A 26255-nucleotide genomic window follows, 5' to 3' on the forward strand; every position below is an offset into this window, starting at 1 on the left:
TGTTACTCTGATGTCTTGTATCCTTAGGAAGCTATGACTTGAAATACACTACTTTTTTTTAGATTTACCAGGCACATTAGGTGCATTTGCACAAAGTATCGGTATCAGATCGGTATCGCCGATACCAGCCTGAATTTTACTCAGGATCGGATCGGAAAGGAAATTTGTGGTTATCGAACATCACTGTAACGTCTCCTCCTCGTGGCGGTCTTCTTCCTTCCTGCTGCAGACGGACTCGGACTACGACGAGGCCCCGCCCCCCTCCCGGTCCCCGTACAGGTCGGCCAGCCTCCTGAACTTGGGCCCCCAGTCCCTCAGGAAGTCGTAGTTCTGCTCCTCCGACTCCGACTCCAGCGACGAGGCCAGCGAGCAGAGCGACGCCGCCGCCGCCGTCGACGACCGGCTGCTGCTGCTGCCTTCGAAGGCGAAGGTCTGCAGCGAGTCGAAGGGCGGCGCCGTCAGGTCCAGGTCGGCCTCGGCCAGCCGGTCCCTGATGAAGTCCTGCAGCAGCCGGTCCTGGTTCTGGTCCTGGTTCTGGTTCTGGTTCCCAGGGGTCCTACACATTTGAAATGTCCAAATTCCACACTACTTTTTCCAGACCCTAATTTCCAGACTTCTCGGTAAAAGAAAATCAAATAATTTGTGATATTTAACCCTTGTATCTGATACGGACAAAAGTGTCCATTTTCATTTTTCAACCCTTGATTGTCTTGCATTGGTTACAGTTATTGCCATCAAATTTGGTGAAAAGCCATAATTTTTCACAAATTTTGGAATAAAAAAAAAAAAAAAATTGGGGCGTTACACTAACTACCCCAACTAAACAAAGTCACACTCATATTTTTTTCCAATTTTTTTTGACATGTCCAAGCCCGGTAAAATCCCCACCCAACATATTCAGTTTGCATTCATTATATTGAAAATACCCCCCTTTTTGTGTGCGTTTTTAGCCCTTTTTTTTCATAGGACCCTATATACGGGCATTTAAGGGGTTAAAAGTCTGAAATTACTTGAATATTTGGTATGGATCAACAGAGGAGAAGTACACTAGAAGATCTATGCAAAAAAATCTGGAAAAAAATATGAAGGTATACTATTTTTATGGCGTTTTCTCCGTGGACACTTCTCTCCCAGAATCAAGGGTTAAGTAAATACCTGTAGACGTGCATAATATATAAAAAAGCAAAGAATTTATCATTTGTTTTCATTATTCTGAATGTGTATGTGCCATTATGCAACCAAATCATTTCCAGGAGATTGTAGCTATAGGTACAATAGCGCATACAAAATACTAGGGCTGGGACGATACGCTTTTCTCCCGATTCGATTCTTCTACGATTTTTGGGATGGCGATTCGATTTAAATTGCGATTCTACGATATTGGCGATTCTCTCTATGATTTTTAGTCTTTAGCATTTTTAACATTTATCTGCACACAAATACTGTAGGAGCCTAGAAATTAACATACTCCATTATAAAGTGAACTTGAACCCTTTTCAAAACCTGGACTCTCTGGATGTAAAAAAGGCGAACAAATGCACATTGCACAATATTTTTTTAAAAATTTAAAAAAAAAAAAAAAAAAAAGTAAAAAAAAAAAATAAAATAAAAAGTTTCAAACAAAAAATCGATTTTTTTCTAAAATAAATCGATTTTTTCAAAATAAATCGTCAAAAAAGATATCGCGATATATATGTGAATCGATTTTTTTCTCCCACCCCTACAAAATAATTAACCCAGATAACTTCAGATAAGACCAAACCAAGATAAGATAAATAAAATAAATATATTTCCATACAATAGTTTCCATTTTCCAGACTTTTAAAGACCTGGAAATGTATAAAATCTAATTCCATACTTTCCATACTTGCGTAGCAACCCTGGGTTGGACTGGGTTGGGGGCGTCGGGTGCCTCAGGGCCGACATGTCGAAGGCCTCGGTGTCTTCCTCGCCGCCGCCTTCGTCGTCGTAGCGGACGATGTTCTCTCTGATCTCCCGCTCGTAGTCGTCGTCCGTCCTCGGAGACGCCCCCCACCGCCGCCGCCTCCGGTGTCTGACGGCCGCCATTACCATGACAACACCTGAGGAAGGAGAGAGAGAGGAGGAAGGTTAGTTTTGTTTTGTTGGTAACGCTTTACTTGAATAGGTATTCATAAGATTGACATAACAGCTGTCATAAACATCAGTGAATACTTATGACAGCTGTTGACATTATTTGAGATGTCCTTGTTATGAGAACTTGACATAATTTTTTAAAGTTTGGCAATCAGGTCTGCTATGACAGTTTAAATTGTCTTTATGTCAAGTTGTCAGAACAAAAACATCTCAAACAATGTCAACTTTGCATCAAAAGTGACATAACTTACTGAATGACACTTAACCACAGCTGTCATAAGTATTCATTGATGTTTATGACAGCTGTTATGTCATGGTTAGGCTATGTCAATCTTATGAATACCAGCATGAAAATTGGAATGACTTGACTCCATTGGTCAACCGACAAGAAACCACTTTAAATTTCCTTTTTTGGCTTAAAATTACTGGACTATTTGTTTTTTTCTGAATAAAGAATTTCATCATCATCATCATCATCATCATCATCATCATCAAGGTGAGACAGTGTCTGAGTGAAGCCACTCGTCGGCGTGCAGGTCGTATATCGGCGAGGGCGTACCAAAGATATTCAATAAATGGAAAGATACTCCATGAGAGGCTCCAATGATAGAAATGGTTTCACTTCCTGTCTCTCTAAATGGGCGTGGCCAACCGTCACCACCTCGTCTGTGAACGTGTGTGTGGATTTATACAATCTGTAGGTAGATGAAAGTGAGATGTTTATATTTTCTTATGATAACATTAAATATTTACACTACTAACAGTCATATTTAGCATGACAAAAATAATCAGTTTCAGTTTAAAGGTACATTGTGTAGGAATTCCTCCCATCTAGTGTTGTGGTTGTACTATATCTTAAGCAACTCAATGGTATTTTTCATGCTGCATTCACCTGAAATTGGGCAGACGGCAGACGGACGACAGCCGCTGCACGTAACGGCTAACAAGCCTCTATGTAAACAAGTGGTCCGTCAGCACGAGGCAAAACAATACACGTGACAATATGTTGTCATGGTGATGTGGTATTGTTTTACCGTCTTTCTCTGGACTTCTGTGACTAAAATGACATCAGGGGCCTAATTTATCAAAGAGGGTGTAAAACTGCCAACAAATTTTTGCGTACGGCGAAAAGACGAAAATGGCGTACACCCAAGATATTTACATCTTTTTCAGATCTATCAAACTGTGCGTACGCAGCACAACTCTCCGCAATTTCCCTTTGATAAATCACACCGGACCCAAGAATGGTGCACACGTGAACACACCTCTTACTCCACCCCCGGAACGCCTATATACAACCATATGTGACCCGATCCATCAAAATGAGTCACAGTGACCCAAATGTCAAAGTTGAGATTTTGGTATCAATGGAAAGATTAGAAAATAAGCTTTAAAATGATTCCCTAGTCAAAGTCATACATTTGATGGTTTTCTAGATGTGGCCATTTGAATTACGATCTCCTACTCTCTTATTCCGTTCTAAAACCTGAGAAAATTGCATTTAAAGTTTTTGCCAGTGACTCTGGCATCTGTTCCTGTACCACGTGATTACACGCACCCTATACGGTCCCTTGTTGTCATAGCGATCTAGCGAGACACCATTCAATGACCCTCGGAAAGCAGAGAATCTCACCATTCAGATGCTTTTTACAGCTCGTCTCTATCATAAACGGTTCAGAAGTTGTCATGTTTTGTTGACGTTTTGTAAAACATGTGCAAGCGTTGTGTCGATGCTACGTTCGGTTTAGCATCGTTGCTACACTCTGTTAGCGTCGATGCTACTCGGTTTAGCATCGTTGCTACACTCTGTTAGCGTCGATGAAACTCAGTTTAGCATCGTTGCTACACTCTGTTAGCGTCGATGCTACTCGGTTTAGCATCGATGCTACACTCTGTTAGCATCAATGCTACGCTCTGTTAGCGTCGATGCTATACGCTCTGTTAGCGTCGATGCTACTCGGTTTAGCATCTGTTTCTGTACCCGTCCCTGCTCATCATAGAGGCAACATTCAATGACCGTCGGAAAGCGGAGAATCCCGCGATTCAGATGCAGTTTACAGCTCGTCTCTATCATGAACGGTTCAGGAGATATTTCATGTTTTGCACCGAAGCAACACTCATTTTCAGAGGGTTTAAGTTGCAAGTCAACTTTAATCATCATTTACATGCCTTTTCTCAATTATCTGGACTGTGAAACTTTGGGAGATTGTTTTTGAATGTCATTGCTTTGAAATTAGGGTAAAAAATCTTTTGATTTTCTATGGGTTTTCCACGTTATCAGCTGATTATCTAAAAATAGAACGTTGCGACATGCGACTCATTTTGATAGAACGGGTCACATATGGTCTGCACGTGCATATGCGTCTTTGGTCGTACCCAGCAGCGTGAGGACACAGGCGAGGACGGCGGCGGTGGCGTTGAGGCCGACCGCCAGCAGCAGCGAGGACGCCGGACGGCGGCCGCAGGACCGGCGGCGTCCGTGGCGGTCGCAGTCGCAGACGGCGACGGACAACGTGTTGGTGCTGCTGAGGGACGGACGGTCGCCGTCGGAGATCACCACGGTCAGGAGGTGGAGCCACTGATCCTGCTGCCGGAAACCATGGAAACCACCACCACCACTCAGCACCGACACCGTGTTGTCTGGGGAGACGGAGACAAGACTCATTCTTAAAGGGATAGTTCAACATTTAGTCAAATAGGCCCATTGTCATAATCCCAATAGTCGTAGCAGTAGGTTCATTACCTTTAATTGTCGGTGCAAGCTGTTTTTTGAACGGCGGAGCAGAGCCGTGAGCTGCTCAGAGCTACGCTACGGAGGCTCATTATGGGATTTCTTGGTTTCCCTCATCAAACTCATCAAATACACAATCCAATACAACTGTTGATGAAAAACTGTCCCTGAAGGCAACGTGCATCAGCGGTTTTGCATGAATTTCCCTCTAAAACAACTCTGTGTGGTAACGTTGTGTTATTATCTCATAGCGTGGTGAATGTGCAGCTCACAACTTGTCCACCAGAGCGTTGTGGAGTTGTTGGATTGTGTATTTGATGAGTTTGATGAGGGAAAAACCAAGAAATCCCATAATGAGCCTCGGTAGCGTAGCTCTGAGCAGCTCACGGCTCTGCTCCGCCGTTGTATGGTTGAAGGTGAACCTTTTAAGGTGGACTGTAATGGTTGATGGTGAACCTTTTAAGGTGGACTGTACCTTTGTTGTCTCTCAGGGTGAAGTTGAGGTTCCCAGCAGCCTCGGCGGCCAGTGAGAACAGGAAGTGATGGCCGTCCTCTGGCTCGTCGCGGTCCACGGCGCTAAGAGTCTCAATGATCTGAAGGTCAAAGGTCAAACACAGCGTGAAGTCGTGAACCTTAAAGGGTTAGGCAAAGACCTTGAGTCACAGACACAGAGTCACAGACAGAGCTACAGACAGACAGACGCGTCTACCTGTCCAGGTCTGCTGTCCTCACAGACCAGCAGCTGATACTCCGTGGCGAAGGTCGGAGCGTTGTCGTTGACGTCCGTCACAGAGACCAGAACCACGGCTTTCCCCACCTGAGAAGGATCCACTGACACAACAACACATCTGTCAGACACATCTGGTCCACACAGGAAGTAAATTTATGGTTTTTACAAATCGAAAAAAGGATGAAATTGAACTTTCATTTGCAGGAGAGAGTATCGAAAGAGTGTCTGTGTTTAGGTTTTTGGGCGTTGACATGGAAAAACCACATAGCATCTGTAAAAGCCAAGGTGGCAAAGAGTATCTATATTTTGAATAAGGTTAAGTTTGTCTTAGAGATCCCTCAAATAGATTTTTTATTTCTGCAGGTTTGTTGAAAGTGGCCGATATAATAGAATTACAGACCCTAAAAATGTTTAAAGCAAAGAACAGATCATTACCAGAACATTTACAAAGCTTGTTTAAATTGGAGGAAGGGGACAACAGACTGAAGTTTGATTTTAAACATTCATTTGCAAGGTTAAGCTTAAAACAAATGTGTATTTCTGTTGCAGGTGTAAAAAGTATGGCATTCACAAAGCAAGGAATTGAAAAGTTGTACAAGTATGTCTGTTTAAGAAAATGTTTAAAAAAGAAAAGATAAGCATCTACAAAAAAGAAGAAGGAGAAAGAGAAAAAGAAGGAAAAAAAAGAAAAAGATAGATAGATAGAAGAGTGGTGTCTACCGTTAATTATTTATTTTTTTGTCATTACTATGTTTCATCATCTTTAATATTTTGAAACAGAGAATAATATTGGTGTTGAAGTAAGCCAATGTAATTTGTAACAACAGAGAGGGGCAGCTACTATAAGTTTTCTTCATCCTGCTCCTTTTCATTCATGGTGAAAAAGTGTACACTATGTATATGTGCAACTATGTGAGAATGTACATACCATGAATGAAATAAATCGAAAATGAAATGAAACTAGAAAAAGCATTTCCAAGAATGGAAATGGTGTGAATGCTGAAAGCAGCTGAACGCTGTTGCAGAATTAGCAAATAGTGCAAGCAGTGATCACCATACAAATGTTTGACCGAGGTAGGAATCGAACCGACAACCTCATGGTCAGTAGACTTTCACTCTGCCTCAAAGCCACAGTGTACACCAAGGGGGTAGTTGTCGGTCTGAGAAGTGAAGCTCACTTCCGCGTTCAAAAAACTGCAATCCCCTGGGATTCCTCTGGGGGCTGGTGTCAGAAGGGAGCATTCCCCATAGACCCCCATGTTAAAATCGCCGACTTTACATCCTCAGTAAACATGTTAAAAGCCTGGTGTCAGAACGTTTTTTCGTCTCAATCGATAGTTTCTACCCCCGCACACACTCTGAGGGGGGTGAATTTTTTTTTAACTCTACCGTTTTACTGTTATTAGGTTAAAATTCTGGCCAATTAGGGCGCAGAAACGTTGAGTGACAGGTCCGAGCAGCTCCGTGGACAGCTGCTTCGAGGCCAGTGGGCGGGTTCTCGGCCGGCCAATCCAACATGGCGCTGTTCAGGCCGCCATATTTGAGTCACAAAAACGACTCCCCAAAACCAATGGGTGACGTCACGGACGCTACGTCCATTCTTTTTACAGTCTATGGTATACACACAGTTACAGAGACTGTTGTCTGTTAATGATCTGCACTCTGTCTCACTCTGAAGTTAACGAGCCCAAAGCTGCACCTGTTGGAAACACACTGTGTCAACACCAAGAAAGCTTGAGAGTCAAGCTTGAATGACTTAGAATGAAAATGTCTGTGAATTTCAGGCTGAGAGCAGCAGTTTCAACATGAAGCAAGTTATCAGAAGTCAACAGAGGACGACTGGGAAAATAATTCACTATAATTGTTGTTGAGGCAAGATTTGAACTAGGAATCGAACCCACAACCTCATGATCACTAAACCTTTACTCTGCCGCTTCGCCACAGAGAGCACAGACATAAGCATGTTGCCATTGTAATGTGATGATGTGCTGCAAACGGTGGCAGTAGCAATTAATGCGTCTCTTAACGAACACCTGTAACCAATTGAGGGTGGGGGAGGGGAGCAGAATTCAACATCACATAACAAGATTGCTCAGCCTGGATTCAAACTAGTGACCTTGGGGTTGGCAAGCGGCCACCTTACCAACTGGACTACAGACAGAGTTGTGAGAGAAGAGAGGTTGAGACTTTGATGAATGTGAGATTTTTCAATGATGCTTTAAAAAAAAGCAGAAAATAGTATAAATGAGCCACAACAAGTAAGTAGAGGACTTTTTTGTGACCTGTGACTATTTTTTGGTGAATTAAAACGAATTAAAAAGCACTTAACAGCAAGTTACAAAGTTGAGCTCCTTCTCCTGCTGCTGTGAAAAAAATGCATTGGGCTGAATGAGAGCAGAGAGCTCCCTGGCTGCATTTAAAAAATATTTTAAATTATTATCTAAGTCTCTTTGCATTTTTGACCAGAATTTTAGCCAGAAGACAAGTGTGGCTACAAAACTGGAGAAAATAATTTGTCTAGAGTTTAATTTGTGGCCGTGCTGACAGTTTAGCCAGAAAAACTCTAGAATGTTTTTTTGCCTCTCTCCACTCTGGCACCACTCTAGCTCTGCTCGTTAGACGCAACACACACACATTATAAAGCTGAAAAAAATCAGAAAAAGTTAAATATTTGAAAAAGTATAAAAAGTATGAAAAATTTGAATACATCCGATAAAGTCCAGAAAAAGCTGCACGTTTTGATATATGAATTGTTGAAATAGCACAAAGTATGAAGGACTAGAAGAAGACCGTAAAAAGGCGGAAGAAAATGGCCGAACAGAAGAACAATAGTGTGAATGCTTTCAGCATTCACACTTTCAGCATTCACACTAATGAAATGAAATGAAGTGACATCAGCTGACACACGAGGAGCCAGACTCACGGCTCTCGGTGGCGAGGACGGTGATGTTGTGCGAGGCGCTGGTCTCTCGGTCCAGAGGCCGGTTGGTTCTGATCAGACCGGACCGGCTGTCGATGGTGAAGAAGCTCTGCTGGTCTGAACGCTGCTCTATGGAGAAGCTGCAGCACAGACAGAGTCACAGACAGAGTCACAGACAGAGTCACCGACAGACCGCTATGCAGATACGGTCACCATAGGCGGCCTTACCTATGTGTAGTCACAGACTCGACCCCTGATCCGCTCTACAACCACTGATGCGCGTATCATGCCACACCGCGACGGTAGCCTACTAATCGCTCCTAATTAATAATATGGCAGGAAATATCAATAACAACGTAGGTTTACCTTTGAAAATGGCCCGCAAACTATCAATAGACCCTCGTTTTCCTTCTCCTAGTATTATTCCTTTTCTCTTAGCGCTTCTAATGTCCTTTTGTTTTTCCTGCTTTCCTCCTGACGTGCGCCCAGGTGACGTCTGTCAATCACTTTCCTCCTCTTTCTGTTTTCCCTCGGGTTAAAATGCCTCCAAACAGGCGATCTATGAGTACGTCCTAACTTAACAGAGAAATAAAACACAGCGAGAGCACAACTAAAATGTGACATTATTCACAGCTTATTTACAGATTTTACTAATGGAGGAGACAGCTGTCTGTCTGCTGCTCCAGCACCGCAGCACCGACAGGATCAGCACCTGTAGACGTCTGTCTGTCCGCATGTCTCGTCCTTTCCTTGTCCGTGGTCGTGGTGCTGAAATAACGCGGAGCACTTTGCTCTCGTTACTTTTGTTGCCAATTTAAATTCAGAATATTGTTAAAGCCTGTAGGTTTTTATTGTGTTAAAGCGAAATTCCGGCGTAAGTGTAAACCATGGTCAAACACACCGTAACACAGAGTTAGACCCCCCCTCGAGAGATCAATTTGCCCGACCGCTACATTCACGAGATCCACCAACTTCAGCAAATACCGCAATATCGCCACACACAGCGCTCTCCGGATCCACTGTCTGACCGCAACCAAAACGCCACCATTTGCCCAAAATAATGCTCAGAACTGCACCAAATGTCATCAATAGTACACACAGGGTCCCAGCACGTAGTACGAGTTGTCAAACATCTGCTAGCTTTGCCTGTTTTCTTTAGCAAGGAGATGCAACTCAACTCACCTACTTCTCCTCCTGGAGCCGCTTGTTGGTGAGGAAGCCCTGACGAGTCGATCACCGAGTGCACCGGAGTTCCGCAGCTCAATCAACAATTACCTCATGGAAATACAATCAGAGTTTTTTTTTTTTTATCTTGCATATCACTTTATAACTATTATTATCGAGTGCTGGCCACGATATAGGCGCAAATGAGCATTTTTAAATTTACGTTTTTTGCCGGTGCACTCGGTGATCGACTCGTCAGGGCTTCCTCACCAACGAGCGGCTCCAGGAGGAGAAGTAGGTGAGTTGAGTTGCATCTCCTTGCTAAAGAAAACAGGCAAAGCTAGCAGATGTTTGACAACTCGTACTACGTGCTGGGACCCTGTGTGTACTATTGATGACATTTGGTGCAGTTCTGAGCATTATTTTGGGCAAATGGTGGCGTTTTGGTTGCGGTCAGACAGTGGATCCGGAGAGCGCCGTGTGTGGCGATATTGCGGTATTTGCTGAAGTTGGTGGATCTCGTGAATGTAGCGGTCGGGCAAATTGATCTCTCGAGGGGGGGTCTAACTCGGTGTTACGGTGTGTTTGACCATGGTTTACACTTACGCCGGAATTTCGCTTTAAGATTCCTGTTCATGTCTGAAAATGTACATAATGATTTTGCTTTTTGATGAAAACCAACTTCAGTCCTCGTTTTTTCTGCTAAGTCCTGGTTTCTTGCCCTGATTGTGATTTTAACACTTAATGTGTTGTGTGTAGGCTACCTGGGATGCATGGATAGTGCGTTTACTGCGTCCTTTCAGGGTTTAAAGCATCAGCGACACATGGGCTCATAGCTGGCAAATAATGTTATGTTTAACAGGGTAGGGCCGCCACTGACGGTCACAGACAGGGAGAGGCGGAGTCACAGACGTGTTTACCTGACAGGACTCTCGGTTCTGTCGGGGTCGCGAGCCGACACCGACCCGACGTCGGTGCCGACGGCCGCCGCCTCGGACACCTCCATGTGGCTGACGGCCGAGGAGAAGACCGGCGCCTCGTCCACGTCTTCCACCAGCAGAAGCACCGTCGCCACGTCGCTGAACGGACCCGCGGACAGGAAGCGCGTGTCCACGTAGCGGTTGGACGCCTCCACACGGAGAGTGAAGCTGGATTTGGTCTCAAAGTCCAGAGCCTGGATGGAGCAGAAGGAAACCGGTTTAAAGGAGGGAAGAAGGAGGGAAGAAGGAGGGAAGAAGGAGGGATGAAGGAGAGACGAAGGAGAGACGAAGGAGGGAAGAAGGAGGGAAGAAGGAGAGACGAAGGAGGGATGAAGGAGGGATGAAGGAGAGACGAAGGAGAGACGAAGGAGGGACGAAGGAGGGAAGAAGGAAGGCCGAAGGAAGGAAGAAGGAAGGCCAAAGGAAGGAAGAAGGAGGGCCGAAGGAAGGAAGAAGGAAGGCCGAAGGAAGGAAGAAGGAAGGCCGAAGGAAGGAAGAAGGAAGGCCGAAGGAAGGAAGAAGGAAGGCCGAGGGAAGGAGGAAGGAAGGCCGAAGGAAGGCCGAGGGAAGGAGGAAGGAAGGAAGAAGGAAGGCCGAGGGAAGGAGGAAGGAAGGCCGAAGGAAGGCCGAGGGAAGGAGGAAGGAAGGAAGAAGGAAGGCCGAGGGAAGGAGGAAGGAAGGCCGAAGGAGGGCCGAAGGAAGGCCGAGGGAAGGACGAAGGAGGGCCGAAGGAAGGAGGAAGGAAGGAAGAAGGAAGGCCGAAGGAAGGAAGAAGGAAGGCCGAAGGAAGGAAGAAGGAAGGCCGAAGGACAAGGGACAAGGACGTCCCCAGCTGACCTGACTGGACAGACCATAATACCAAGCCCCTCCAGCTGGTAGAGTGTGTTCAGTCCTTGGGGTAATGGACCGGTACCTTGTGCAGGACGACCAGTCCTTCCTGTGTGAGTGGGTCGGTGAGGACCCTGAAGGTCCCCGGTCCGTCCCCGTCCAGGACCCTGTAGTCCATCTCAGCGTTCAGACCCAGGTCCAGATCCACAGCTTTGATCCGAGCCACCACAGACGACACCGCAGCCGACTCTGGAACGGTGACCCGGTAGCTCTCTGTGGGGGACAGGGACATCCTGAGGGTCTCAGGGTCTGAGGGTCTGGGGGTATACGTAGATACAGTATAGACCGAATCGCCTTGTTGTTTACATTCTACTTCCTGGTAGAAAACCAGCTGTAATTTGAATGAGATCAATAGTAACGAACAAGAGTTTAGCTATATATCATATTTTTCACGCCCTATCACCGTTTAGACAAATCTGAAAGCTAACAGCAGTAGCTAAGCTAACAGCAGGACGTCAGCTGTTAAAACCCTCCCGTTGTGGGACACGACATGAAACTACTCCAGTTAGCTCAGTCATGTTGGAACTCAGATATCCGCTGGAGAAAATATTCTTTCATGGAGCGTTTATTGAGTCACTGAGTTATTAAAGTTAAACAGGTAGCTAACCGTTAGCCCGGCTAATCTATGCTAACCATGACTAATTACAAAAATGTGCACACGTAAATAGTAATGTTTGTCCAATCATTGGTTTTATAGACTTTACAAACATCAGATTAGTCTAAACGGTTAGAAAAATTAAATATATATATAGAGAAACTCTCGTCCGTCACTATTGTTCTCATGCTGGTTTTCTACCCGTAAGTAGTTGTAAACAACAAGGAGATTCGTCCTTTATACATATAAAGGTGAGACTTACTGCGAGGGAAGTGAGGAGGGTTGTCGTTGACGTCCGTCAGCGTCACGGTAACGGAGGTGGTTCCTGACAGACCTCCCATCTGACCAACCATGTCTTTGGCCTGGACCACCACCAGGTACTGGTCCTGCACCTCCCGGTCCAGACCCAGGTGAGCCGTACGCACCACACCTGGAGGACAGGTAGGACAGGTAAGACAGGAGGACAGGGAGGACAGGTAAGACCTGGAAGACCCTTTTCAAACTCATCAAATACACAATCCAACAACTCCACAACGCTCTGGTGGACAAGTTGTGAGCTGCACATTCACCACGCTATGAGATAATAACACAACGTTACCAGACAGAGTTGTTTTAGAGGGAAATTCATGCAAAACCACTGATGCGTGTTGCCCTCAGGGACAGTTTTTCATCATCAGTCTCTGTATTTCCCTCTAAAACAACTCTGTGTGGTAACGTTGTGTTATTATCTCATAGCGTGGTGAATGTGCAGCTCACAACTTGTCCACCAGAGCATTGTGGAGTTGTTGGATTGTGTATTTGATGAGTTTGATGAGGAAAACCAAGAAATCCCATAATGAGCCTCCGTAGCGTAGCTCTGAGCAGCTCACGGCTCTGCTCCGCCGTTCTAAAAACAGCTTGCACCGACAATTAAAGGTAACGAACCTACTGCTATGACTATAGGGATTATGGTGATGGGCCAGTTTGACAAAATGTTGAACTATCCCTTTAATAACGACCATTCAGAGTGCAGCAGAGTTACATATGGGCTCCTCTCTCCTCTCCTCCTCCTGAGGTTTCTCCTGGTTTTCCCTGTTAAAGGGTTTTCTATGGAGTTTTTCCTGAGTGGATGTGAGGGTCAAAGGGCAGAGGATGTTGTTATGATGGGATGTAAAGCCCTTTGAGACAGCAGCAGCAGCAGACAGTGAGTGACACTATTCACATCACAGTTCAGTTCATGGTCGCATGTTTCTCACTATGCCAGTCATGTGACTAATGCTCAGCCGTTAATACACAACGCTTAAATACACACAGCATTTAGGGCTTCTCACACACACACACACACACACACACACACACACACACACACACAGACACACACATTTTAATTTTAATCAGATTTGCCTGCAGCAGGACGATGTGTTAATTCACCTCGTCTCTAAAAACCGTGAACATTTCAGAGGGGGAGGGGCGACGGTCTGAGGCGTTACAGTTCAAGTGAAAACATCTGGTGACAACATGACAACAGTCGTCGTGTGTGTGTCCAGGTGAGTCCAGGTGAGTCCAGGTGTCCCTCACCTGTCTTGGGCTCCACAGAGAAGTACGGCTGACCCTGCAGGATGCTGTAAACCAGCCGAGCAGAGTTCCCGTAAGTTGGATCGTCAGCATCCGAGGCCACCACGGTCAGGACGGACGTACCTAACAACAACAACAAGCTCATATCAACCTGAACATCCAATAATTAATGAATGAATTTATTTAGAACAAATGTGTCTAAAATGATAAATACATAAATAAAAAGTATCATCAAATCAAAATATCCACAAATTTGAAAAAGGAGTAGGAAGAAGTATAAATTATTTATTGTTCGACTAATTTACCTATGCGCTATGTTTTAATTGTTTTATTGGTTTTATATAGTGTTATTTTAAATGCACTTTATTTTATTCTTTATTATTTTATTCTGTTATGTTTTATGTACATTTTGTGTCTTATACCAATTGTATATTTTATGTGTGATTTTGTAGAGCACTTTGGTCCACTGGGTTTTTAAAGTGCTTTATAAATAAAGTTGGTATGGTATGGTATGGTATAAACTAACAAAAACAAATTCCCATCCCTTGGTACTCATCATGGTTTATCATACATATATGTATATGTATATACAGGGAGCTCCTGGTCTAGGTTCTGGTCCTGGTCTAGGTCTAGACTCACCTGACTCTGCACTTGTAGGTTACATCACTGGAGACAAGCACACATCCTACTTAAAAATAGACAGCTTTGTCAAATGGTGTGATGATAACCACCTTATTTTAAACTTAAAGGGATAGTAGCATTTTTTTTTAAGTGGGGTTGTATGATCTACAAATAGCCCCTAAGTAGGCTACTTTAATTGCAGTAGAAGACGCTCTGCACTCCTCCCGTTAGCAACGCCAGCCCATAATAACCCTGCCCAGAGTTCAGAGAGTTTTTATTTGGACCTAACCAACTCACGTATCCCTCCGCCCAGGGTTAGCGCCCACCGATCAGCAGTTGGTTAGGTCCAAATAAAAACTGTGTTTTTCCTGCACTTTGAAGGGCTGGAAAAAATTATATTATAGTGAACAATGGAACTGTGTATTTTTTTTTAGGTAAAACCTCTTTTAGGCCGTGAAAATAGGCCGTTTCTTTGGGTCTGTTCACAACACTGTATGTTGTAAATCACCTAGGGGGGCGCTCCTGGTCCTGGTCTAGACTCACCTATAGGGAGCTCCTAGTCCTGGTCCTGGTCTAGACTCACCTATGGGGGCGCTCTCGGGCACCCTGGCGCTGTAGGGGCCGTGCAGGAACTGCGGCTGGTTGTCGTTGACGTCTTGGACCTTGATGGTGAAGTGGGTCTCGGGCTCCAGCGGTAGCCCGGTGCCGCGGTCCCGGGCCTGAGCCCTGAGCCGGTAGAACGGCTGCTGCTCCCGGTCCAGCCGCCGCGACGCGTGGATGTCCCCCGTGGCCTCGTCCAGCGTGAAGACGGACGCCGCTCCGTCGCCGCTCAGCACGTAGCGCACCTGACCGTCACCTTTATCCAGGTCCGAGTGGAGCTGCAGGGACACCGGGGACTAGTTAAAGGGGTAGTAGCATTTTTTTTACAGTGGGGTTGGACCTAACCAGCTCCCGTATCCCTCCGCCCAGGGTTAGCGCCCACCGATCAGCAGTTGGTTAGGTCCAAATAAAAACTGTGTTTTTCCTGTAAAACCTCTTTTAGGCCGTGAAAATAGGCCGTTTCTTTGGGTCTGTTCACAACACTGTGTGTTGTAAATCTCTGGGCAGGGCTATTATGGGCTGGCGTTGCTAACGGGAGGAGTGCAGAGAGTCTTCTACTGCAATTAAAGTACTTAGGGGCTATTTGTAGATCATACAACCACACTTTAAAAAAATGATACTATCCCTTTAAACCACCAGAGGAGACCAGCTGAGGACGGACTAGACTACAACAAGAACTAGTTAAAGGGATAGTTCACCCAAAATTCAAATTTCACTCATTATCTATACTCACCCTCATGTGGACCAGTGGTGGACAGTAACGGAGTAACTTTACTCCTACTGTACTTAAGTACATATCCAGAGGATTTGTACTTTACTTGAGTATTAGATTTCTTTGGTACTTATTACTCTTACTTGAAAACATTTCCAAGACAAATATTTTTACTTTCACTCAAGTTAATTTCTTCTTTTTTTTCCTTTTTTTTACCAAAATTTTTTTTTAATTTTCTTGTGTCGGATTTTTTCTTTTTTCTTGTGACGGATTTTTTAAATTTCTTTTACCTAATTTTTTTTTTTTTTTTGCTTGTGCCGGATTTCTTTTCTTTTTTTTTACCTGACTTTTTTTTTTTTTCTTGCGCCAGATTTTTTCTTTTTTTGTGCTGGCCCTAATACTCCTTCGTACAATATAGATCAGTGATCAATACATAAAATAATAATAAAACAAGAAGAAACAAAGAAGAAAGAACAAACCTTCCCCACGTACAGCGGCTCGTCTCCGGTGAACTCCTCCAGGATGAAGAACTGGTTCCACACCCAGCTCCTCCTGCTCCTCGGTCTGGGGACACCAGCACCTCCTCCTCCTCCTCTTCCTGCTCCTCCTGCTCCTCCTGCTGCTGCTGCTGCTCCTCCTCCTGCTCCTCCTGCTTATGGGCAGAAATATGTGCCACCAGAAACTGAATTTGAATCATTCATATTTGAATTTGAATTGCTAAACTTGAATAATTGAATTGAAAATTTGAATTTGAATCACATAATTTGAAATTGTAGGCTATTGTTTAATTTTAATCATTGCATTGAAAAACTGTATCTGATTCTGAATAGTATAATGTTTCATTTTACTGTGACAGACATCCGGGTACTTGAAGGACGAAGGAAGAGCAATCGAGCTCAGATACACAGGACTCCTCTCGCCTGTGTATCTGAGCCAGGGATCTATCTGAGCTCGTAGAGAGAGTGTAGCCTATGTCACAGTAAATTGAATCTGAATTTTGAAAACTGAATTTGAATTGTGAGAGAGTTGGATTTTCAGTGAGGATCAAATTTCATTGGATTTCAATTTCAAATTATTCAGATACAGTTTTTCAATGCAATGATTCAAATTAAACAATACAATTTCAAATTATGTGATTCAAATTCAATTTGTCAATTCAATTATTCAAGTTTAGCAATTCAAATTCAAATATAAATGATTCAAATTCAGTTTCTGGTGGCACATATTTCTGCCCCTACCTGCTCCTCCTGACACCCCGGGGGCTGCAGCGCCACAGACCGACCCCTCCCTCAGCAGCAGGACGGCCACACTCAGAACACAGAGACGCTCCATCTCCATGGAGACAGAAGTCGTCAAACCATCCCAATGTCTGACATGTCTGTAAAAAAAAACAACACTAGCTAACATTAGCTGTTAAAGGGATAGTTCAACATTTTGTCAAATTGGCCCATTGCCATAATATAACCCCTATAGTCATAGCAGTAGGTTCGTTACCTTTAAATGTGGGTGCAAGCTATTTTTAGAACGGCGGAGCAGAGCCGTGAGCTGCTCAGAGCTACGCTACGGAGGCTCATTATGGGATTTCTTGGTTTCCCTCATCAAACTCATCAAATACACTGTAGGAGCCATAATACATAGATATGTAAAATACATAGATAGATAGATGTAAAACAGAGTTGGAAACTTAGATTGTATTTCATTATTTCTAAGTTTGTATGTTAGATCTATGTGTTCTATATATATCGTGCAGAATAGAGAGAGATTACGGCACCGACTGCCTCAGTTTTGGATGAGAGCGGTGAGAGGGAGCACAGTTTTTCTATGGAGTGATGGATGTAAATTGATTTTCCTTCAGTAAAGTTTTTGTTTTTAAACGGATACATCTCTTATTCATTCTTGTAAGAATCCCTGCCTTTCATCCTCTCACGTGACTTTGACAACACGAAGGAAAGCCACGACATACACAATTCAACAACTCCACAACGCTCTGGTGGACAAGTTGTGAGCTGCACATTCACCACGCAATGAGATAATAACACAACGTTACCACACAGAGTTGTTTTAGAGGGAAATACAGAGACTGTTGATGAAAAACTGTCCCTGAAGGCAACGTGCATCAGTGGTTTTGCATGAGTTTCCCTCTAAAACAACTCTGTGTGGTAACGTTGTGTTATTATCTCATAGCGTGGTGAATGTGCAGGTCACAACTTGTCCACCAGAGCGTTGTGGAGTTGTTGGATTGTGTATTTGATGAGTTTGATGAGGGAAACCAAGAAATCCCATAATGAGCCTCCGTAGGCTCACGGCTCTGCTCCGCCGTTCTAAAAACAGCTTGCACCGACAATTAAAGGTAACGAACCTACTGCTATGACTATAGGGATTATGGCAATGGGTCAGTTTGACAAAATGTTGAACTATCCCTTTAACAACAGTAATCAACATGTAACCACAGTAAAAAGCTGCATGTGTTAGATCGACGCTCTGCTGTGTCACAAACATGTTAATCTGATTAAATCTCATAAATCTGTTTAAGCTGATAAAAACACACAAATCACATCTGAACAAATTCACATTCGGTTTATTATAAATAATATTTGATGCAGTTTATCATAGAATTGATTATATTCATATGTAATAGAAGCGTTCATAACCCATGAACAGACTGAATAAGGCAAGACAAGGCAATTTTATCTGTATAGCCCGTTTTTTACCACCAGTTTTTTTTTTATTTCTACTTTATTTTTCTTTTCTATTTTTTCTAATCTTTATTGTAAGCGCTTTGAGACTTGTTCTTCAGGTGAAAATGCGCTCTATAAATACAATTTATTATTATTATTATAAGTAAGGATCTTCGTCTCTATAGTGACTATAAGCAGCAGTCTTACCGTGCAGCAGCTGATGCCCCCCCCTCACCCCCTCAGGCAGGTCCCGGTCCTCTGATCACTGATCGATATGAGTCAATAATCAGCTCAGATTGATTATTGACTAGAGGAAAAACCAACTTTCTTCTTGGTGTCTGGTCCGTCTGTTAGAGAGAAGCTGTTCACTGTGACGGAGGAGGAGGAGGGGGAGTCATAGAACTGGCCCAAACTCCTCCCCCTGGGTGTGTGTGAATGAATGAATTTTATTTATTTTCGAACATGTATCTGTGGCAAGGTGAAGAGGGCCCGGGCGGGGATTGAACCCACGCCTCCCGGGTCAGAGTCACGCGCGCAAAGGGACGTCCCCTTGGCCAAGTAGCCAGGGCGCATGAATAGACTCCATCAATGTTGGTCAAACAAGGACTTTTTATATAATTACAGGGCAAGGGTATGAATTATTTTGTTTTGTGTTTGTTTGTTTCTCTTTCTTGTTTTTGTTTTTCTCTTGTAGTTTTCATGAGATTTTTGGGGATTATTTTGTTATATGTATTTTAGTGATTATGTATGAGTTGGTATATTTGTGTTTAATTTTTGTATGTTGTTATTTATTTGAGTCTGATGTAAAGGATTTATATCCTGTATCAGATATTTTTCATTAAATTCATTAAATTAAATTAAATTCATTAAATTCATTAAAACATGATCAGTTGGAGGCATAGTGACAGGACCACTGTCACATATAAAAATGTATGTAGCCTAACCAGGGTTGCAAAGGGGTGGAAAATGTCCAGTAAATTTACGGTAAATTTCCAGACACTTTCCATGGGAAGTTAAGATGGGGTATTTTGGAAATATTCCTAATTGGAAATATTCCATGGGAATTATGGGAATTTATAGGAATTATTGGGAATTTATGGGAATTAACTGGAAATTTGGGGTAACTTAAACAAACTGTATCATATCTAGGGTTGCAAAGGGGTGGAACATTTCCAGTAGATTTCCGGTAAATTTCCAGAAACTTTCCATGGGAAGTTAAGCTGGGGTATTTCAGAAATATTCCTAATTGGAAACTTTCCATGGGAATTTATAGGAATTATTGGGAATTTATGGGAATTAACTGGAAATTTGGGGGTAATTTAAACAAACTGTATCATATCTAAAGATAAATGTAAATTTTGTTTTGTCATAAGCAGCAGACATCCATGCAAAATAATACAATTAAAAAAACACGACATTTCAACTGATTTATTTGTGAGTAGAACTTTATCAAGTTTTAATTATTGTATGAAAAATCTATTATTTTACTGAACAATAAAAACATGAATGTTGAGTAAAATATTACTAATTACTTATTAAGGGCCAACCTTCAATTTTGTAAATTTCGGATTTATTCCCGTTTATTCCCGTATATTCCTGTTAATTCCCATGGAAAGTTTCCAACTTTGAAAATTCCCGGAATTTTGCAACCTTAAGCCTAACTATTTGTACATACAAAAGAAATAAAATAAAAATAGAGCCAAGGCAAACACCGCACATTGTTTGAAAAAGGAGTGGGAAGAAGTACAATACGTTTCTAACTCCCCACCCCTTTATAACTATTCTTAAGTTAGTAACTACACAGATATCCTTATAACTACATAATACACCTATATAAATATACACACGTCATAAATATCTATATAAATATATAATTACAAAAATATCCTTATTAATATAAATTAAAAAATATATATATAAACTATCCCCATAAATAAATATATAGCTACCATATACTAAGTTAGTTACAATATAACAATCAACCCTGTTCTATTTATAGATTTATAGATGTGTGTGTGTGTGTGTGTGAGTGTGTGTGTGTGTGTTTCTACATCAGTTGTTCCTGTTGTTCCCCGAGGAGCTGCTGCAACATCTGCCCCCCCCACCACACACACACACACACACACACACACACACACACACGGCATCACACAACAGGTCTGAAGTCGCTATAACAACTAAACTGACTGGACTTGTTGAAGCTGATTGATTATTGGTTAAGCGCTGATGTTTTCTTCCCCGTTGGTTAATTGATCCTCCACCTGATCTACCCCCCCCCCAGACACACACACACACACACACACACACACCCCTCCAGAGAGAGCAGAGAGTCTCAGGTGTGTGAACTCTCTCCGCCTGCAGCTGATCTGATCTCAGGTGTTCACAGGAAGTGAATCATCTGCTGCTGCAGGCGCACACACACACACACACACACTTTACAGTAGACTGTGGGCTGTCAAAACGAACTTCGCTATTTCAATAGAATTCAAATTTTTTTTTAAAGGAGCATTATCGCAAATACAACAGTACCTAATAGAAAAAAAAAAAAACTGAAATATGCAATAAATAGGTCGAGGGGAGCCGTAACTATATGTGTACAAAACATAGCCAACAGTGTCCGTGGAGCGACTGCAGAATTTCTTTTTGTTATGAGACAAGCAGGCCCGGCCACTCCTTAAAGGACAATTCCGGGTAAATTCAACTCGGGCTGTATTTTCCTGTTTTGCGGTAGTTGTGTCTTGTCCCCACGTCGCCACGGCAGCGATGAATGGGAGCAGATTGAAGTTCCGCTGCTTAGGCTGTTTCCATCCCTCAAAGCCACAGACAGCGTCAGATGGAGACTCAAACATGCAGCCAGAAGTTTATTTACTTCAACAAGCCGACATGTTTGTAAAACTAGATCTAATTCAAAGTCTGGCGGAGTCGAGACCCAAGTTGCCGTGCGCGGTGTGTTCAGGTGCAGTGGGAAGCTCCCGTTTGTGTCATAAACACAGGAATATCAACTCTGGCTGCATGTTTGAGTCTCCATCTGACGCTGTCTGTGGCTTTGAGGGATGGAAACAGCCTAAGCAGCAGAACTTCAAACCGCTCCCATTCATCGTTGCCGTGGCGATGCGGGGACAGACACAACTACCGCAAAACAGGAGGCATTAAACTGAAAACCTTCAGATTCCTTCTGTTAGACCTAAAGTGTTAGGAACATACAGCCCCGAGTTGAATTTGCCTGGAATTGTCCTTTAACGGCTCGCTGTGTAGGATGTTTACTTCAGATACGTATGCTGCTGCACCACCGGCTCCATCTAGTGGCCGGACAAAGAATTGTAATTTGCGATAATGCTCCTTTAAAAATGTGAAGATTGGAGCGTGGAAACTTGTTCCTTAGCAACGACGCAGATCAAAGTCCAGAACAGAGCTCTGCCTCGGCGTCGCCCCTACAGCCCGCTGTCATGGTGACCGTGACTCGACCACCGACATCCACCGGTCTCTGCCTCCTCCTCCACTGTATCTAGCTACATGTACAGTCACATTGTTTACGTTGTGTGTGAAATTTGGTGCGCGCTTGTGTCCTTTCTATAGCGTGCGTTTGCCCCGGTGCGCTTTTGTAAAAAATGAATAAATTAAAAAAAATAGAAGAGCGGCGGCAGAAGTCACGAAATGGAAACACAGCTGGTCACGGCGTCTGTAGCAGCTCAGGGCCGTTGCTAGGAATTGAAAGAATACTAAAGTGGGCCCCTCCCCCTAACTTTTCCACTTTTTTTCTTAGACTACGTATGTATTATTGTTTTTTATTTAGCCTTCTTTGTTTCAGGGTTCCCGCGGGGTCTTAAAAAGTCTTAAAAGCATTGAATTTATGAATTTGAAAATAATACCTTAAAAAGACTTGAAAAAGTCTTGAATTTTGATTTCTGGGTCTTAAAAGTTGTGCTGTATTAAACTTCTCCATATTGCATTTTTCGTCAAAAGTTTAATTTGTCAACCACGATTATTTTTGATCAATGTTCTTCTTGTTGACTTATGGATAGTGGAATAAGTCTTGTACTGTGGAGCTTATATGGTATTATCATACAGTGAGATTTTGATATCATGATGCCTTATGATACTGCAATAAATATCATGGGCTTGTTATTGAGGTGTTGTAATATTGTGAGATATTGTTACATCCCTAGTAGAGCACAAAGAGAAGAAAAATAGTGGGATGATACAGTTAATTTACAGTAAACGCTCTGAAATTTGAGAATTTCACTTTTCTTTGCCGGTAGGGCGGTGAAATAGGTATTACATTTATATAAATGGTCTTAAAAAGGTCTTAAAAAGACTTGAATTTAACCTGAAGGAACCTGTAGGAACCCTGTTGTTTTGATGCTAATGCAGCATTACTATGAGTATCAGTCAGGGTCTTATGCAGAATAATTCAGTCAAAGATTAGACTACTGTGGTATTTTTGGGCCCCTAGAAACATCATCACCTTTCTCCCCTATACAATGGCCCTGAGCAGCTGCAATACAACCGCTATGGCCGTCTGAGAAACAAATGACCAGAAATCAACTGTGTTTCATTTTGATAAGTTAAGCTTCAGAAGCTTCAAAAACATATAACACATTTGATTGACATAGGAGGTCCAAATTAGGCACTTTATATTAGTGATGGCAGTCCGACACTGAAGCTTCCATACGAGCTTCAAACCAGTAACATCGAACCACTGCTTCAAAGCTTGTTTCGGTGCGGAAAAAATCACGTGACATATGACGTCTGAATCAGTAACTGCTTCACTGCCTGAATGAATGAATCACCTGACTGGACCAAAGCTGCTTCACTGACTGACTGGTCTCCATTCTGAAAGCGTGTACCCTCCCTCATCCGTTTCAAACCCACACCAGCATCATCTGTTTCTTGCGAGCGACAATTGTGGAGAAATTGTGAACAAAAAACAAACACTCATCAAATCTTCATTTGTAAATAGTGTGTACGCGCATGTAACGAAGGTCCGTGGATATACAGTAGCCTCAGTCACGATGTAGCTACCAGAGAATTGACAACGTGTGGTGGCAGATAGTAGAGAAATGACTTGAGGAAGCGGTTAGTATCGCCGCCTGCGGTGTGAGATATCTGGGTTTGAGACCCGTGCAGGTCATGTCAAACTAGAAAATTTCCTCTCGGGAAATTTTGAATGGGCCACGGGAGCTACTGCGGGTTGTGCCATCTCTGTCAACATGGGAATCAAACCCACGATCTTAAGGTCAAGACAGAGCTGATCAGACAGACACATGATCATCTTTCTATAAGCACTGATATGGAGGAGCTGTAACCACATTAGGTTACCTGTGTGTGTGTGTGTGTGTGTGTGTGTGTGTGTGTGTGACTGACTTGTCACATAGTTAGTTAGTAGCTGCATCCTGTGTCAGTCTGATTTAGCTGTGTCTGTGTTTATAAACATTTAAACGAGCGCCAGGTGGATTGTTTATGAAGTTAACGAGCTCTGGCCTGAGGATCAAAGAGGTTACCACGGCGATAGGGGCCCCCGCAGGCTGAGGCAGACAGAAACGTGGAGAAAAACAGCCATTTTCTGCCTCTAAACCGGCCTCACAATTAGGCTTAGCATGACAAAACGGTAACTCCTATCAGAACAAAACACAGATCAACGTTGCTCTAAGGACTTACTGAAAATTTCGGTACGATTTGGTGTTTCTACAGTAAATATTTTGGCGACGCTGGCAGTTTTAAAACATCAGGCCGTTCTGCTCCTCTCAGAAAATATTTGTATTGGACTCAATGAGGAGCAGGGACAGACGTGGCCGCACTCAGAGGCTGATTCTGTAAGTTCTGTAAGTCTCTCTGATATTTTGAGCACATGACATGAGAGATAACAAGTTTGTCTTACAAATTTCTGAAAAAATTATGTCTGTAGAGTGTAAATTGTGGCCGTGGTGGCAATTTATCCAGAAAAAATACAGAATGTTTCTTCACTCTCTCCCACTCTAACCGATGATGTCACGCACTCTGACACGAACATTCCATGCAATACACACCCATTATAAACTCATAATTTCTCCAAAAATGATCATGGTCATTGATCAGGGATTGATCAAAAACTATATGACCTATCAAAACGTGGAGTAATACGACAATACACAAGACTTGTGTCTACTGTTTAAAGTTTAAATGGAGTCTCTAGGTGAAAGTATGCCTGAGCAGTAGACTTTTGTTAAACTCCAATGATTGGTCTTTTTCGGTCTTTTTTTTTCGCCCGTCCCATTGACTTACATGCGAAATTTTTGCGCAGTTTTTCGCGACTACGTCGCGAAAAATTCGTAAACTGTTGAGAAAAGTAATAGCACAGCGATCCCGATCAGGACGCACGTTTTGATATATAATATGTCCTGCAACTCGAAGAGTTGCAGGACATATTATATATCATATATAGTAGCGAATCGAAAATCGTCCGGAAGATGAAGGAGAACTAGAAAAAACATTTCCAAGAATGGAAATGGTGTGAATGCTTCCAGCAATGCTGAATGAGCTGAAGAAATTGTTGAAAGAAAGAAAGAAAGAAAGAAAGAAAGAAAGGAAGAAAGAAAGAAAGAATCAAACAAACAAAGAAGTAAAAAGACAGAAATGGAGTGAAAGAAAGAAAGAAATGGAGTAAAAACAAAGGAAGAGAAAAGGAGTAGAAAGAAAGAAAGAAAGAATCAAACAAACAAAGAAGTAAACAAACAGAAATGGAGTGAAAGAAAGAAAGAAAGAAATGGAGTAAAAACAAAGGAAGAGAAAAGGAGTAGAAAGAAAGAAAGAAACAATCAAACAAACAAAGAAGTAAAAAGACAGAAATGGAGTGAGTGAAAGAAAGAAGGAAAGAAAGAAAGAAAGAAAGAAAGAAAGAAAGAAAGAAAGAAAGAAAGAAAGAAAGAAAGAAAAAGAGAGAGGGGGATGATAGATAGAAAGAGGTAGATGGATGGATGGATGGATGGATGGATAGAGAGGGAAGGATAGAAAAAGTTACGTAAAATACAAATGAAGGAGTAGAAGAAAGAAAGAAAGAAAAAAAGGAGACAGAGGGGTTAAAAATAGGGAGGGGGATAGATAGATAGATAGATAGATAGATAGATAGATAGATAGATAGATAGATAGATAGATAGATAGATAGATAGATAGATAGATAGATAGATAGATAGATAGATAGATAAATGCTGCGTCCTATATCCCAGGCTCCACCTGTAATTGTACTAGTACTATTAATAGAGTTGGAAAGACTAAACGTCTGAACTTAAATTCATGAGAAAAAAATTAATTGTTGGAGATGTTTACATCAAAAGTATAAAATAATTGAGAGCCTGATGAATTTGAGCTGAAAACCTGTGTGTGTGTCTGGGTGTGTGAGTCTGACGGTCTCTCTGTCTGCGTGTACATGTGCAGAAAGTAAAACTGTTAAGCGCCACAAAACTCCTCTCTCCCTAATGATCTGATTGATTGGCAGCCTGCCCTCAGAAGTTACCATGGCGACTACCATGCTTACATCAGGGTATATACACAAATCTTTGAGTCAATTTACTACCATTTAATACCTTTTTTCACTACCTTCAGATTTTTTTTAATACCACCACGACATCGAGTTGCACCAAGTATCAATCAGAAAGATTTTATGACATGTCAGGGCTCCAGACTAACTTTTTTGACTAGGAGCACAGTGGCCCCTAACTTAAAATTTTAGGAGCGCAAGCAGAAAATTTAGGGGCACACACCGAAATCGACTTGCAAAGTAAATTTGCACATTTCCTCTAATTTTCACTGTATTACTGATAAATACTGCATAAATGCAGAAACTATAATGTTTTAAATTCACATTTTATTGTGCAACAGTTTATATATTGAAAATATAAAGTTAATGTTTAGGCTGCACTGACCAATAACAAAACAAGTAGACACACCACTTGTGGTAAACTCATCCTAGAACAGACCCCCCCCCCCCTTGG

At 42.5% G+C, this 26255-nt stretch overlaps 1 protein-coding gene across 1 annotated transcript; it reads right to left on the reverse strand.

Annotated features, from left to right (window-relative positions):
• Nucleotides 1–240: 240 nt before the first annotated feature.
• On the reverse strand, nucleotides 241–16948 carry LOC146969715 (cadherin-7-like). The gene is made up of 13 exons (XM_085804508.1): nucleotides 16849–16948; nucleotides 16090–16259; nucleotides 14882–15176; nucleotides 13681–13800; nucleotides 12386–12553; nucleotides 11554–11741; nucleotides 10581–10834; nucleotides 8500–8636; nucleotides 5556–5677; nucleotides 5322–5439; nucleotides 4492–4755; nucleotides 1880–2081; nucleotides 241–556 (listed from the first exon to the last, which is right to left on the reverse strand). Exons 1-13 carry the CDS (start codon nucleotides 16946–16948, stop codon nucleotides 241–243), a joined length of 2454 nt encoding a protein of 817 aa, XP_085660634.1.
• Nucleotides 16949–26255: the final 9307 nt, after the last annotated feature.

This window comes from Trachurus japonicus, chromosome 17 (genome assembly GCF_045865225.1).
Source record: "Trachurus japonicus isolate A0001 chromosome 17, Traja_1.0".
Lineage (NCBI taxonomy): Eukaryota > Metazoa > Chordata > Actinopteri > Carangiformes > Carangidae > Trachurus > Trachurus japonicus.

Excerpts from the sequence above, each read along its gene's own strand:
- LOC146969715 (XM_085804508.1), bottom strand. The coding sequence starts at position 16,948 with ATGGAGATGGAGCGTCTCTGTGTTCTGAGTGTGGCCGTCCTGCTGCTG. Across the intron at positions 2,082-4,491 it reads CTGTGTCCTCACGCTGCTGG|GTGTTGTCATGGTAATGGCG; the intron begins GTACGACCAAAG and ends CTCCTTCCTCAG. Across the intron at positions 557-1,879 it reads CCAACCCAGTCCAACCCAGG|GACCCCTGGGAACCAGAACC; the intron begins GTTGCTACGCAA and ends TCAAATGTGTAG.